The sequence below is a fragment of the Falco peregrinus genome, chromosome 3, assembly GCF_023634155.1.
Source record: "Falco peregrinus isolate bFalPer1 chromosome 3, bFalPer1.pri, whole genome shotgun sequence".
NCBI classification, from domain to species: domain Eukaryota; kingdom Metazoa; phylum Chordata; class Aves; order Falconiformes; family Falconidae; genus Falco; species Falco peregrinus.
In genome coordinates this window covers 118,657,806-118,672,328 of record NC_073723.1, presented here as the reverse complement: position 1 = coordinate 118,672,328, position 14,523 = coordinate 118,657,806, and the positions used below count along the sequence as shown (strand labels likewise).

At 64.0% G+C, this 14,523-nt stretch overlaps 2 protein-coding genes across 4 annotated transcripts; both read right to left on the bottom strand.

Annotated features, from left to right (window-relative positions):
- Positions 1-6,068: 6,068 nt before the first annotated feature.
- Positions 6,069-9,310, bottom strand: GJA4 (gap junction protein alpha 4). Of its 3 annotated transcripts, none has more exons than XM_055800693.1 (2): positions 9,150-9,310; positions 6,069-8,191 (listed from the first exon to the last, which is right to left on the bottom strand). In XM_055800693.1, exon 2 carries the CDS (start codon positions 8,168-8,170, stop codon positions 7,148-7,150), a length of 1,023 nt encoding a protein of 340 aa, XP_055656668.1. In that variant the 5' UTR covers positions 8,171-8,191; positions 9,150-9,310; the 3' UTR covers positions 6,069-7,147. The 3 variants fall into 3 exon arrangements, with proteins under 3 accessions (XP_055656668.1, XP_055656669.1, XP_055656671.1); XM_055800694.1 differs by lacking the exon at positions 9,150-9,310 and adding an exon at positions 8,831-9,118; XM_055800696.1 differs by lacking the exon at positions 9,150-9,310 and adding an exon at positions 8,842-9,118.
- A 2,963-nt stretch (positions 9,311-12,273) lies between these two features.
- On the bottom strand, positions 12,274-13,098 carry GJB3 (gap junction protein beta 3). The gene has a single exon (XM_005234838.3). The coding sequence runs from the start codon at positions 13,075-13,077 to the stop codon at positions 12,274-12,276; it is 804 nt and encodes a 267-aa protein (XP_005234895.1). The 5' UTR covers positions 13,078-13,098.
- Between the last annotated feature and the right edge of the window lie 1,425 nt (positions 13,099-14,523).

Here is a 14,523-nt window from a genome sequence, read left to right as displayed (position 1 = left end):
TTGGGTCTGTGTGTCTTCTGCAACAGCACCTGGCCCTAACCCTGGCTCAGAGTGTGTTTCTGCTCCCCATGTTTTCAAGAAGCAGCCCCTTCTACGATGGGAGAAATTCCATCGTTGTCCCTGGCTGGGCACTGACCTTGGGCCTGGCAGCAGGGTGAGTAGGCAGGAAGGAGGGGGAGGCACCGAGATCCCAGCCCGTGCTGAGGTTGTGCCTCCCTCCCAGCTCCCCCCGGCCACGTCATCTGCTTCCCTTCGACCTCCTTATCTAGACAAGAAGGGCTGTGGCAGTCCTGGGTGGGGTCCAAGGGGATGGGGGGGATCCCACTGGGCTGCTGAGCAGGGCAGCACATGGCAGGAGAGGCTGGCAGTGAGCGCGGGGGGCTGGTGGCCGGTGTCCCCTCCAGCCTCTGGTATCACAGGCGCAGTGGGACCAAACTCCAGCGAGAGCTGCCTGAGCCAGGCCAGCCGGTAACTGCAGCGTGCTGGGGCCGTAGCCAGGATTATCGCTGCCTCCCAGCTTGTTTTTTCCCCTGGTGCCTGAGCAAGGTCTTGCTGCTGCCCCGGCCTGGCCTTCCCCTCCCGGGGATGATAAATCTGTCGTGTCTGGTGCGAAGCCCTGAGGTCAGCAGCCGGTTCAGCATTTCTCATCGGTCCGTCCTTCCTCGGGGCCAGCTCCTGCCCCGCTGACAGCTTTACTGCTGGCGCTGCCCGGCTGCGTTTACCTCCCAACCTGCTGCTGTCCCGGGCCGGCAGGGCTCGCAGCCTGGCACCACCGGGGACTCTCAGGCCTTTGCATGGCGGCGTGTGAGGGCAGCTGAGGCTGGGGTGGCAGGTGCAGGAGGAGGCTCAGGGCGATGCAAAGGCTGTCCCAGCTCTACCCCGCTGCAGCCACCTGCACTGGGGCTCACAGCACCTCTCATGCCACTGCCCCGGTCCCCCCGGGCAGGCTGGCACTGTCCCCTGAGGTGACCCCTGCCCTTGGCTTCTTCCTTTCCCAGCCTGGCTGCAGGGTGACGCTGGGCAATGGCTGTTCCCTATTGTGCGCTGGAGTGGGAACGGTCCAGTCCCTTCCCCCAAGTGGGACCAACGGGACCCAGCTCGGAAACATCTTCTGAAATGCCTTTGTTCACCCCGCGACGGAGCGGCTCCCTCGACTGTTTATAGCCCATTGATCTGCCTGTTCCCAGGGCTGGCCGGGCACAATCGGGCTTTGTCGGGGCCTCGCTGCCCCGTTTCCTCCCCTGGCCCACGCGGTGTCGGCCGGGGGGGCTGCTCCAGCGCAGTGCTGGAGCAATGCGCTCGGGAAGGATGGAGCCCTGCCAGCGGCTGCGTGGGCACCGGTGGCACCTGGCTGGGCAGCCCCTGCCCTGCTTCCACCACTGCTGCCTTCCTGGTCCTGCGTGTTTCCAGCTGGGTTCCGCGTGTCTGGGGACTCCCATCCGTCCCCACGGCAGACGCTGGCATTGCTGCAGGGCCGTGGATTCCCCGCAGGCGCTGGGGCAGGGGGGAAGCTGCTTCCCAGAGACTGGTTGCCTTTCTCCTAAGCCCTCAGTACCATAAACCCACCCTTCCTCCCATTGAATCCCAACAATGTGCTGCCTGGGAAGTGCCGGCTGGACAAGAATAGGAGCCGGCGAGCACTCGGGGCTAGGGTGAGCAGCCACAGTTGCTCACGAAGAGTGAGAGGAAGCTTTAGTGAATAAACCATTATGGCAAAAAGCTGGCTTCCCCAGCCTGCACACAGCCGCTCAAGTCCTTAGTCTAGCCCAGCGTGTTTGTAATCCAGCTGTTCCCAGCACGGCACAGCTGGATGCTGCAGCGGGAGTGTGGCAAGGAGCCGTGCCAGCAGCACGTGTGGGGCCATGCAAGGGGTGAGCCTGTCCCAGGCAGGGAGTCCCAGCCTGGCCAGGAGGTTGGTGTTTTGCAGGACAGCGTCCTCCCGGGGCTTGTCCAGCTTTGGGGAAGGGGCTGGCTGCGGCCACACCGCGCCACAGGGGAGGGATCGGATCTGGCAGCTGCAGAAGTGCTGCCTGTCCCTGCCCAGCCCGCGGTGGCCATGCCCCAGGCTGGGAGGGGGGCAAGCTGGCTGCTGTGCTCTCGGCATGGCCCTGCTGCCTTGCTGCTTCCTCCCTGCTGGCTCCGAGGGTGGCTACAGTTTCCCGGCCGACCCTCTGCCCTGCCCAGGGCCGGGTTTGCTCCCCAAACCCGACGGTCCATTGCCAGCCGCTGGTGAGAGGAGCAGGTGGCAGTTTCCGGAGGCAGGATGCAGGGAGTGAGCCAGGACCATGCTGGGGGGGGACACACAAGCTGTGCCCCGGCTTGCTGGGGGTTGGCTCAGGGGCCTGGGACAGCTGCTGTGCAGGCAGGGGCAGTGAGAGCCCCCTCGGCTGCTCGGCACGGCTCGGCACACCTGGATGACCGCAGCGGATGTCCGGTTAGCTCAGAGCAGGGATGCACCAGCTGCACAGGGCTGGGGATGCTGTCACCCTGTGCTGGCACAAGGGCTGCTCAGAGCCATCGGTCCCCTTCCCGCAAGGCTTGGAGCGACGATGCTTTGGGGAGGAGCAGAGCAATGCAGGGGGCTTCAGGGGGACGCTGGGGCCCACAGGGACTCACGCTCCTCTGTCCCATCACAGCCACGCCGGGGCACCCAGGATCTGTGCACACCGCAGTGGCCCTGCAGCCCTGGGACACTGAGAGTGTTCACCCCAGTTGCACTGGAGAGCAAATGGTGGGTGTGTCCCCCGCATCCCCTGGGGACGGCTGCTCTCTCCCCTGCTCTGGCCAGCCAAGGCTGTTTTCCCAGGCTCCAGTTTTGCCCTTTTCCTGAGCGCAGCCAGTCCTTTCCCAGCCTCCCGGTCTCACTCGCCTCTTCCTGCCCCGGCCCCACAGCGCAGACCCTCCGTGCCATGCCCAGTGGCTCTTTCTGCAGCAGGCAGAAGCCCTGACATGCTGTGGGAGAGGAGCAGCTCTGCCCTACACCCAGACGCGTCCCCCAGGCCCTGGCCGGGGACAGTGGGGCACGCTCCCTTCCCACCCAGCCGGCAGCACCCCCTGCCCTCCTGGAGCTGCATCAGGCCGATGCCCTGAGCCGCTGGCAGGGGTAGGACCCATCCCGGGGTGGGCATGGGGTGCTGGGTGCTGCGGTCCCATCGCCTCCGTGCGAGGAAGCGACTGGAGGGGAGCGACAATGTCAGGATGCGGGAAGTCATCGGGGCTATTGAGCGCGTTTCCTCCCGCCCGCGGTTCTCACACGGGGCCGCATTGTCTGCCATGCCCGCGCGTGGAGCGCTAAATATAACCCCGTGCCTGGGGGAGGAAGGGAGCCATTTGGGGGTTGCTTTTCCTTCGTTTGGCACTGTTGGCAGTGGTGCTGGGAAGGGCAGGATTGTACCTGGTCTGGTGTTGCCTGGATGGTGGGTGCGGTGGGCTCAGGGGGTCTGCGCCTGGCTCAGAGGGATGCTCCTGCCTGCGCCCGGTCTCCCTGGGGGGCTGTGGGAAACGGGGCACTGGGAAGCTGCGGGCAGAGCCCTGGGCACAAACGGGGCCCCAGTGGGTGGGGGGCCATGCTGTGGCCCTGGCTGGCGCCCCCCTGCCCAGCCCTCTGCCCTTCCTCCCCTCTCAGCTGCAGTTTTGCTCCTGCCACAGCTCTTCCTGCAAGCCGGTCGGATTTAGACACTTGCTGTTTTCTGTGCCCTGGGAAAGCTTAAAAATAACCTCCTTGGTGCTTGGCCAGCGCCTTGCAGGCGGGACATGCTGCACAGCCCTCACGGCTCCTCTCCCCCAACCCACGGCAGAGCTGGGCAGGGGGAGCCCAGCACAGACTGGTCCTAACTGGGAGGAGAGCAGGAACCTCCCTGCAAACCTGTGGCCATGGGACAAAGTTACAGAGCTCCCAGGGGCCGTGGCTGGTGTTAGACCAACACCCCCAGTGGGAATCGGGGTCCTGGGGAGTGTGTGGTCCAGGACTGGCAGAGCCGCCCCAAAGCCTTTCCTGACTCAGGGAGTGCTCGGGGTGGCTGCCCACCCCCAGCATCCTCCTGAACTGGTGAGTGTGCCTGTGCACCCGCAGCCTCAGGCTGCTGGAGGTCAGGTCAGGTGCCCGTCCATCTGTCCATCCACCTCTCTACCTCTTCCTTTTGCTCCTTTGGCCCTGTCGTCTCCCTCTCTTTCTTCCACGGCTGAGGATGGGGGAGCTGCCGAGAAGGCAGCCCAGCTCCCGCGCCATGGCACAGGGTGGGCAGGCAGCTCTTGCTTGCCAGGGCAGTTCTCGGGGGGCTGCAGCGGTGCCTTGGGAAGTACGTCCAGCCTTGGGTGGGATAAACCCCACAAGGCTCTTAGGTGGCGATACGAAAGCTGCCCTCCCTGAAAATCCATGCTAAGGGCAATGCCAGCATGGGGGGAGAACAGCCCCACAGTGCCCCCACCCCATTGCCATGCCCAGGGCTCTCCGCCATCCCAGTCAGGTGGCTGCAAGTCGTCCTGGTGCCCACATGTCACGGCACATACTTGCTGCCCGTTACCCCAGAGCTGAGTCTCTGGGGTACCTGTGGGGACCCCATCACCACAGCCCCCAGGCTGCCCATGCCACCGCAGGGCTCAGCATCATGGCACGGGGCCGGGGGTTCGGGCAGTGAGTGACCGGAGGGGCCTGTTTACTCAGGAGGGAGCACAGAGGTGTGAGAAAAGCCGTGCGTGTCCACTATCTGTCCCCGAGCTGTGCCAAAGGGCTTCTCTGGGACAGCCTGCACCCTTATCAGCTGCAAACTTTTATTTGCCTAAGGGCTGCCCGCCCGCCTTCTGGGGGGCTGCTGCCAACACCGGCCCCACGGCCGCCCCCTCCCCGGTCCCACCGCGCAGGTGAACCCCTCGCTGTTGTTGTTGGCATGTGGCGTGGGCAGGTCCCGGCGGCACGAGGTCACACCAGCTGCCCCGAGCTGCCTTGTCACAACATGGGAACAATAGCGGGACGCGGAGCTGTGTTTGCACAGCACCCGTGGCCGGGCACAGCGTCCAGGCAAGGGGGGTCTCGGCCGTCTTGTTTTCCACCTTGCAAGGCCGTTCGGAAAAGCGTGATGCTCCCCTGGTGCCAACAAAAATATCAGCCCAGGAGAGGGGAGGTGAGCGGGGGAACACTGCCGGCGGGTAAACACACTGCACGGCTGCACCATTACCTTTCACACGGGTATTTCCTCCTGGCTGAGCACACCAGACTGCCCCCCTCCCCCAGAAAGCTGCAGCTTGGAGGGGCTTTGCAGCTCTGCTGATGCCTGGGGAGCGCTGGGCTGTGGTCCCCCATTGCACTGGGGTGCTCCGGGAGCCCCCACTGGGCAACAGGGGGAGCAGGGCAGGGTCCCTCTGGAGAGCATCTTCCCCAGCATCCTCATGGAGGGTGCAGGGGAGGGCTGAGAGCTGGTAGCGTGCACCTCAGACCCCCACCCCAGGGGATTTTACCCCCCTTGTTATTCCCAGCAGGGAGGGGAGCCAAAGGCAGGCTCGGCCACCAGCCCAGGCGCTGCACCAAGGGCAGCCTGGCCGGGTGCCTCCCTCTTCTCTTCCTCCAGCAGCCAGTGGCAGCGATATTACCCGATATCACCCATATTTTATTTTCTCCAGGGTATTTTTAGCCCGTCCCACCCTCACTGAAGAGGCCCTCGGCAGAGAGCAGGCTCTGCCCTGGGCTGGCTTGGCCAGAGAAACTAAACAACAGCCCGAGCTGCATTGTGTGCCTTTATCTGTGGCTCATTTCCACCTATTATGCAGCCACGAGCAGCTCCATGGCCGCCGTTCGGTTTATCTGCAGCACAGCCAGGGCAGAGGAGCTGAGCCCTGCTTTGGGTCACGGGCGCCTGTCCCACGATGGCCCAGTGACAGCCTCTGGGCTGAGGCTTGGCTCAAGGGGATGGGACACTATAGCAGGGAGGGTTGTGATTTCAGTGGGTGGGTGCCCACGCCCCCCTGGACCCCAGCCCCACAGGGCAGCAGCTTCCCTCTCAGCCCCAGACCCGCACCCACCCTCCCAGGGACAGCTGGTGGCTGCAGGAAGCACAGTCAGGCCACACTTCACCTTTTTTCATTCATCCAACTTTATTCAACAAGATGCAACACTTGAGTCTGCCAGGAGGAAAGGAAACAGCACTGAGGGCAGCACCCACATCCCACGCTCGTGCCTGGGTCACGCAGGACCTTCCCCTTTCACAGCATCGGTGGGCTGGGGATGACAGGGTGACTGCTCATGTGGCGGCTGTTGATTCTTCCATACACCCCCCAACACCCCCACCCACAGCAGGAGATGACTAGTGCAAAGTAATAAAACCAATAACCCCCCAAACCCAGCAGCTGCTTGGCGAATTCCTCCTGGAAAAATGCACAGGGCTCCAGGGCACTCGGCCAGGCTGGACACGGCTCCCCAGATCCCACACAGCGGCACCTTGAAGGCAGAAAGCCCCATGCTCAGGCCAGCAGGTTAAAAATAACTTAGAGACACACACCAAGTGGGAAAGGGTCCAGGGCTGGGGGCTCGCAGCCCCAGCGCACCCGAGCAGTGACCTGCAGCCATCGGGATCAGTGGGTGGCTGCAGAGCCCCAGCTGCCAGCTGCTGCTTAACCCCCCCATGCCCCGTGGGGCAGGGGGCAGCTCCCGCAGCAAGCCCTGGGGCAGGAGCTGCTGGCCCGCAGCCGTGGCCACAGGAACAGGATGGGGCTGGTGGCCAGGGCCGGTGAGGCAGCGCTGCCCCAGCCCTCCTGGGCTCAGCCCGCTGCCTGTGGAGGCAAGTGGCTTCCCAGGGCCACAGGCCCAGCTTTCACACTCCAGCCTCGCGGCTGGCTCCAGCCTCCTGCCACAGCCCCGGGGACAGCCTGTTCCCAGCTGTGTGGCTCGAGGGATTTCTCCCTTTCCCACAGCGAGGCACACGGGACACGGCGTCCCAGGGAACTTTCTGCAGTTTCCTTCCTTGCAAGGTCTGTGGGGAAAAGAGGAGAGCGGGGAGGCTCTGCTCCAGGACAGCATCCAGCCCCGCTCCCGAGCATCACCTCCCGGGGCAGGCAGGTCCCCCCGGGCACAGCCTCCGCAGCCCATCCAGACAGCACCTTCACAGGAACAAGGGACCAGGGAAGGTCCCCGTGGCCAGCCGGGGCCAGCCCGGCACTAGACATACTGCTTTTTGGAGGCTGAGCTCCCGGGCCGGCTGCACAGCTTCTCCTCCGGTGTGGGGGCTTCAGCAGCCGCGGGGGTGTAGGGGTCTGAGAGGGGTCTGCTGCCACTGCCCAGCGCCAGGTTCTCCTCGTTGTGGAAGTTGGCCCAATTCTGCTCACTGGAGAGCTTGTTGTAGGCCTGGTAGGGTGGCGTGTGGCTCTCGGCCATGGGCAGGAAGGGGTAGTGCTTGGGTGGGTAGGGACCCACAACCATGTCGGGGGCAAAGCCGTCCTGGCTCGGCCCCGACACCTTCTTGATGTTGCCAAGCAGGCTCTTGCAGCAGAGGTGGAAGAGCTCCAGGAGGTTCAGGATTAAGGAGATCAAGCCCATCACCAGCATGAAGATGATGAAGATGCTCTTCTCGGTAGGGCGAGAGATGAAGCAGTCCACCTGATGGGGACAGGGGTCCCTCTTGCACACGTAGCGGGGCACCATGGAAAAGCCGTACAGGTACCACTGGCCAACGAGGAAGCCAGCCTCGAAGATGCTCTTGCAGATCACACTGATGATGTACGTCCACATCAGCGCCCCTCGGATCTTGAGCCGCCCATCCTCCGTCATGTAGATCTTGGACATCTTCTTCTCCACAGCTGCCAGGGCCTGCTCGATCTTTGGGTCCTTGCTGTGGATAGCCCGAAGCTCGCTCTCCTGTTGCTTCAGCTTCTCCTCCTTCCGGGAGAGATAGACAACGTGGCCGAGGTAAATCAGCGTTGGGGTGCTGACAAAGAGGAACTGGAGCACCCAGTAGCGAATGTGGGAGATGGGGAAAGCTTTGTCATAGCAGACGTTGGTGCAGCCCGGCTGCTTGGTGTTGCACACGAAATCCGACTGCTCGTCCCCCCACACTGACTCCCCAGCCAAGCCCAGGATGAGGATGCGGAAGATGAAGAGCACGGTGAGCCAGATCTTCCCGATCACGGTCGAGTGCTCCTGGACTTGGTCCAGCAGTTTCTCCAGGAACCCCCAGTCACCCATCTTCTAGGGAGCCTCGTGCCTCTGCCAGCAAGAGAGAGGAGGGGAGCCAAGTCAATTCTCCGTTTCCACACTGGAGAGCACGGGGCAGACGGGGCCACCTAAACCCTGCACTTTCTCAGGACGCAGCTGCTCTGCCGAGGGTCCCAGCAACCCACCAAGGAACATCCTAAGGGAGGGAGCCAGGCAGCACTGCTGAGCCCAGGAGCGCTCCTCCTACACCCCAGTGCAGAAACACGGGGCTGGGGGAGAAGAGGCACCGAGGGGATCCCCCACCCCAGCACCGTCCCATGCACAGCACCCAGTCCCACTCCCAGGACACAGCCCGCAGCGAAAAGCTTGCTGCCCCGCTGGTTTGGGGGCATCCCCTGGCCACAGCACCCAGAGAGGGGGCACGGGGGGGCTCACAGGAGCAGCAGCCCAGATTTGCCTCTCCTACAGCCCACTGCCCCGGTTCTGCCGAAGGGCAGAGAGCACCAGGGTCATGGAACGGGGGGAAGCGCAAACCCCTGGGGTACCGCAGCCACCCCAGTACCTGCTCAGGGCTCACCCCAAACTGGAGGGACAGCCCCCAGCCGGGTCCCTCGCTGAGGGGGTGATGGCACCCAGCCCGCTCCCCCCTCCAGGGCTTTCCCCAGCCGAGGGACCCCCCAGACCACTCACCGCACGCTGACCTGCTGTCGCTCCGGGGGTGCCTCAGCCTCACCCCCGGTGAGCCCAGCCCTCCCAGCAGAGCTCAGCCCTGCAGCCCGGCTGGGAGAGAAGGAACAGCCGCAGCCCTGGCTTCTAATTAACCCCTGCCAATTAAGCAGGCAGAGGTGCCGGCTGGGCCGTTAAAGGGACACCCAGCCGCATGGGGCCAGCGGGGTGCCCCAGGCTGACAGCGGGTGCCAGCGGTGGGGTGCCCCTACCCCAGGCACCCGTGTCCCCAATGCCCCCCCGGGGGTCCCGGCCCCGCGGGCTCCCGGCAGCGCGCACTCACCTCCGCCGCGCCGGGCACGTCCCGCCGGGCTGGGGCCGCGCTGGGTGTGAGCGGCCCGGGCGGCTCCGGCCCTGCGGGGCCGGGGGGGGCCGGGGGGAGCCAGGGGAGGAGCGCGGGCAGGAAACCGGGGGCCGGGGCTTAGCGCCAAGCCTCAGGTGTGCGGGGCCGCCCCCCACCCCCCGACCGAGGGGGCGGCCCCGGGGGGGGGCGCCGGGGACAGCCGGCCCCCTCGCCACCGGGGGCGGTGGGAAGCCCCGGGTTTCCCCGCCCGTTCGCTCCCGATTCCGGCAAAGCCGCTGAGCGGGGCAGGGACCCGCGGGGCTCACGGACCTGCCCACCGGTGGGGACCCCCGGCGAGCCACCCCACGGCGCGCCCCTACAGCCGCCGCGCTGTTGGTGCGGGGCGGCAGGGCCGGGGAGATGCCCCGGGGTGCCGGGGGGGATGCTCGGTCCCCCGGGGATGCTCGGTCCCCGTCCCGTGCCCCCGCGGGTCCGTGCGGCGCGGCGGGCGCTGGGTGGTGCTGGAGCCACACCGGAGCCCGCCGCTGCCCGGCCCCGGGGCTGAGCTGCGCCGGGGACCCGCGGGCCGGCACCCGCCGCCCGGTTCAAACGGGGCTTTGCCGTCGGCTGCTCCGACGGGGCGTGCGGAGGCACCGCAGCGGGGAGCGGGGGGGCTGATGCTGGTGGTTTACACACAGGCTTAAGTCCTGCTGCCTTTGGGGAGGGGGCAGACCCGCTGTGTGTGCCCCCACCCGCTGTCCTGCCACGGCCGCAAAGGGCCGGCGCGGTTGGCGTGGGCTGTGTGGGGTCAGCCGGGGCGGTGGGCTCGGGTTTGGGCTACCGAAACCAGAAACTAGGCCAGTTCTCACCAACTGGGAGCTGCCGCCTCTCCTGCACCGAGACATGGCATTTCCTTCTCACAGACAGTGCCGGGGCTGAGCGAGGGCAGAGCCAGAATAGCATCATTATATTTAATATCAAATAATTGCCGTGCTTCAGGTGACGCCCATGTGCTGCTCCATGCCGTGGCACCAGGGTGCTGCAGAGCCCACGGCCCGTCTCCCAGCCAGCCCACCATGAATCCCACTTCCCGCTCCCACCACCCCTGGGTTGTAGCTGCCCAAACGGCATGGTCCCCTCTCGGTGCCTGCCCCAAGCGATGCTCTGAGCCCCCCCAGCCCTCCACGGGTGGAAACGATCACTTCTGGGGAGCTGCTCCAAACCCGCAAGGGAACCAGAGCTGCTCTGACAGCAGACACGCCTGCTCCCACGCTGCTTTACCCACCAGGATGGTGCCCAGCATGGGCTTCACTTGCCCCAGCCACAGACCCCCAGTGAGCCGTGTGGGTGTCCCAAAGCAGACCCCTGTGGCTTCCAGAGCCGCTTCCTGGTCAGCCACCTTCTGCTGTTCAACCTCCTGGAGCATCTTTCCTCTGGCACTGAGGCTGGCACCTCAGGTGACACAGGTGACATGGTGCTGGGGTGCCCATGGGAGCAGCCGGTGCTGGAAGCACTTGCTCTGTGTCCCAGCGCAGAGACGTGTCACTGCCCCAGCAGCATGGGAATGGCCATCACAGCCTCCCACAGCGGCACGAGCCCTGGCTGTGGCAGCGCACACCACGGCACGCTCATGGGCTGGCCGGAGAGCCAGCAGACCCTCCGTGTAGCACCGCTTAAGGAGAGATTAAATGGAAATAATTTCTATTTATTGTAATATTTATCAAGATTTAGTAAATAATTGATGCTGCTCCTTCCTTGATTTCCTCGGGGGCCAGCGTGCGGTTCTGGTGAATTAAAGTTTAACGATGTGTGACAAGCCGGGAGGAGGCAGAGTGGTCGGACACCGGGCACACCGGCACCGGGGCTCGAGCCGCATAGCCCCAGCTGAGGCAGGAGTGGGGAGGACCCAGCTGTGGGCTTCTGGGGAACCTCTGCAGATCCATTTCTTCTGCCTTTACCAGTCCTCCCAATTCAAAGCGTGCAGAGCAGATGCCACCGTCTACAAACAACATGATGTATTTTGGATCCATGACTTACGCTATCTGTGACATCCAGAGGAGGTGAGGGGGGATGCAAAGGCTCCAAGAGAAGCAGCAGAACCAGCACGGGCAGTTGGGTGGGACACCGGCATGGCACTTGCATGAGCGAAGGGGAAAAGGCTGCTCCTGCCCCAGTGCTGGCAAAGGGAGCAGCCAGGAGCAGCCTGCAGCCCTGCTCCTCTCTGATTACTCCGGGCGCACGAAGAGGGCTCTGGCCACGGCGCTGAGCCCAGCATTTCTTTGGTTCCTTGGTACAAAAGAAAGGAGGATGAAACTGTGCTTGGGACTGTGCCTGTACGGGCACAGCGAGCCAGGAGGACTGTCACCGCGCTAGGTGACACCATCCCTGGCTGGGCACTGATGCATTCACACCCAGCACGCGAGCAGCAGAGCTGCAGGACCCAAGAGAAGCTGCTGGGACACAGGAGTCCCCACGCTCCCTCCTGCCAGCCCCAGTCCCGTGTGCTCCCCCAGCTCGATGGCTTCACCCCTGCAGCTCCTGGCTGGGCTCGCTGCCCGGGAGGACTGAGCTGGCTGCTGCGGTGGGGCTGGCTGCTCGGCGGAGTCATGCACGGCATCTATACGTTGGCAGGATGTCCAAGCCCCGCGGCGCTGCCGCGAGCAGCTGGCAGAGCTCCAGGGCTGCCCTCGCCTCACCTGCGTCTGCTCAGGCACCCGTGGGCCTCTCTCGGGGTGACTTCATTTTTCTGGGCTTAGTCATTTTTCATGAGTTGACTCTTGAGGGTTCAGGGACTTAGCAGGCTTGAAAAGCTGCTGGGCCAAGGGGAAGGCGAGCCGGCTGGGACGGGTGAGCTCACAGCTCTTCTCCTCTGTGGGAAGAACAGACACCCTCAGGCATGCCCGGGGGCAGCTAGCACCCACCTGCCACCGAGCGTGCCCTCGCCGCTGGGATACCCAGGGACGTGCCCATGCTCCCAAGCAGGAGACTTCCCATGGATGTGTCCCCCTCCCCTTTCAGCCATCGAGGTCCTGGCTGGTGGCATCACTGGTGGTCACCACTGTGGCCAGCCAAGCCTGGCACAATCCAGGACACTTCTCCCTCCCTCTTGCCCTCCCAGCACCCATCAGACAGCAGTCAGGTTGGGAGCCAAAGCCCACAGGGCTGCCACCCACCTCGTCTGGGACTTGTCCTTCTCCTCCGTCTTGAGGTGGCACCGGCAGGTGGAGGCCTTGCTGTAGCTGACAGAGCGCTTGGTGGACTTCTTCCACTTCCGTGCACTCCGGACAACCCGCTTGAAGATGAGGTAGAAGATCTCACAGACCGTAAGGATGATGCAGATGGCTGAGGCCCCGACCATAAAGTACGTGAAGACTCTTTTCTCGGTTGGCCGAGCAATGTAGCAGTCTACAATGTTGGGGCAGGGGTCCACGTTGGAGCACTTGACCAGCCGTGGCAAGTCAAAGCTGTCCCATATCTTGTGGAGGAGGTAGAGGAACAGGATCTCTATGATAAGCTTGAAGAAGAGGCTGAGCAGGTAGGTCCACCACAGCCCGCCATGCTTCTTGCCCGTGTTGCTGTAGAGCCTGGGGCAATTCTCCCCATTCTTCTCCCGGTTCTTCTTCTCCCGGTCCTCCCGGTAGGCCACGTGCATGATGACCAAGAGGGAAGGGCAAGTGACAAAGATGAGCTGCAGGGCCCAGAGTCGGATGTGGGAGATGGGGAAAAATTGGTCATAGCAGACATTGGTGCAGCCCGGCTGCCGCGTGTTGCAGTCAAAGTCCTTCTGCTCATCTCCCCACACGCGCTCAGCTGCCACCACATAGACCAGCACACGGAAGACGAAGACCACAGAGAGCCAGATGCGGCCAAAAGCTGTGGAGTATTTGTTGACCCCGCTGAGCAGCGCCTGCAGTGTTTTCCAGTCCATGGTAGCTGGTGGAGACCAGAGTCACCCAACCTGGAGAAACAGCAGCAGAAGCCGTGGGTGAAGAGCAGTGGGAGATGGCCATGGGGCAGCTCACCTCTTGCTGCACTTAATCTCATTGACCTCCTGGACTGTCTCCCCAACCATGTGCCACTTATTTGGGGTGGAGGGACCATCTCACTTGTAGACAGTAAAGCCCATCCTCACGTTCTCCTGTTGACAGAGGTGACTCAACCTCTCTGCACTTCCTTCTGGTGGAGCCTTTGCCGTAAGGGATGAGCCACCTGGCCAAGTCCCTGCCACCATGTCCCCGGCCTGATTGCGCACGTCGGTGTAAATTGGCAGCGCAATCCGCTGGAGCGGGCCAGGATCAACAGGAAGAGGCTGCGCCCAGGCGGGAGGCAGGGGCAGCTGTGCAGGGTGCTGGGCATGGCAGCAAAGCAAAGGTTTGTGTGGACACCAGCCCCGCAAGCTGACCGGTCCCTTGGGATGGGGGCAGGAGGGGACCCTGCAGCACATTTCCACCCCTGACCACGCCTTCCTTCTCCCCCGCTGCCCACAGGGGCACATGCTGATGGCCACTAGGATGGACCCCCAGTGCCCTGCCAGCCCCTCCTTGGCTGCCCAGCACTGAGGCACAAGCTCATTGATTGCCTGATGAGCCCCTGATGCATCAGAGCCACGGTGGGAAGGACGGGGGCAGCGGGACCCCCACCTGTGCAATGGGACCCGGTGGGAAAGCGCCTTGGCAGGGGCAGGGCTGAGCTGGCTCCGCTCGGCTGCAGCACTGGACCAGCACAGCTCCTGGGTCGTGCTCCCCAGGCTCGTCCTCTTCCCTCCCCGGGGTTTTGTGTGGCTCAGCCACACTCCCCTGCACCAGCACGTTTTGGGGATGGATGGGAACCTTTACCACCAGGGACACCCCAGGGGATCTCAGGTGTGGTCCCAGCCTTCCCTGAGCCACAGTTTCTACATGGGTAGAATGGGCTAAACCAGCCGCCATGCTTTGCTAAGGCCAAGAGCTGAAGGGGAAGCAGCTGCTGCAGAGCCGGATGCTGGGGCATGGCAGGGATGGGTTTTCTTTCTCGCAGGTGACGCCTGAGGCAGCCCAAGCGCGGGTGAAAGTGGGGCTGCTGAAAGGGAGAGTCTGTGCATGCTGCCGGCACCTCACCCTAGCTGGCACCCCCGCTCCCGGCAGCGGCAGCGCTGCTGGCAGCCCCAAGGGCTTGTGCTGGCCAAACCGGCTCCGCAGCTCGGCATGGGGCTGCCCCAGTGCAAGCAGGGTGGCACGCTACGCCAGACCCAGAGCTTTACTGCCTGGCACGCTACGCCAGACCCAGAGCTTCACTGCCGCCTGGGTTTGCAAAGCCGGGTGACGGTTAGCCGGAGGTGAGTTGGCCACTGTTGGCTCTGTGCTGTTAAGGTGTCTCCCCTGACAGAGGGCTTCAC

What these genes read in the sequence shown, in the direction of transcription:
- GJA4 (XM_055800693.1), bottom strand. Translation starts at nt 8,170, where the DNA reads ATGGGTGACTGGGGGTTCCTGGAGAAACTGCTGGACCAAGTCCAGGAG.
- GJB3 (XM_005234838.3), bottom strand. Translation starts at nt 13,077, where the DNA reads ATGGACTGGAAAACACTGCAGGCGCTGCTCAGCGGGGTCAACAAATAC.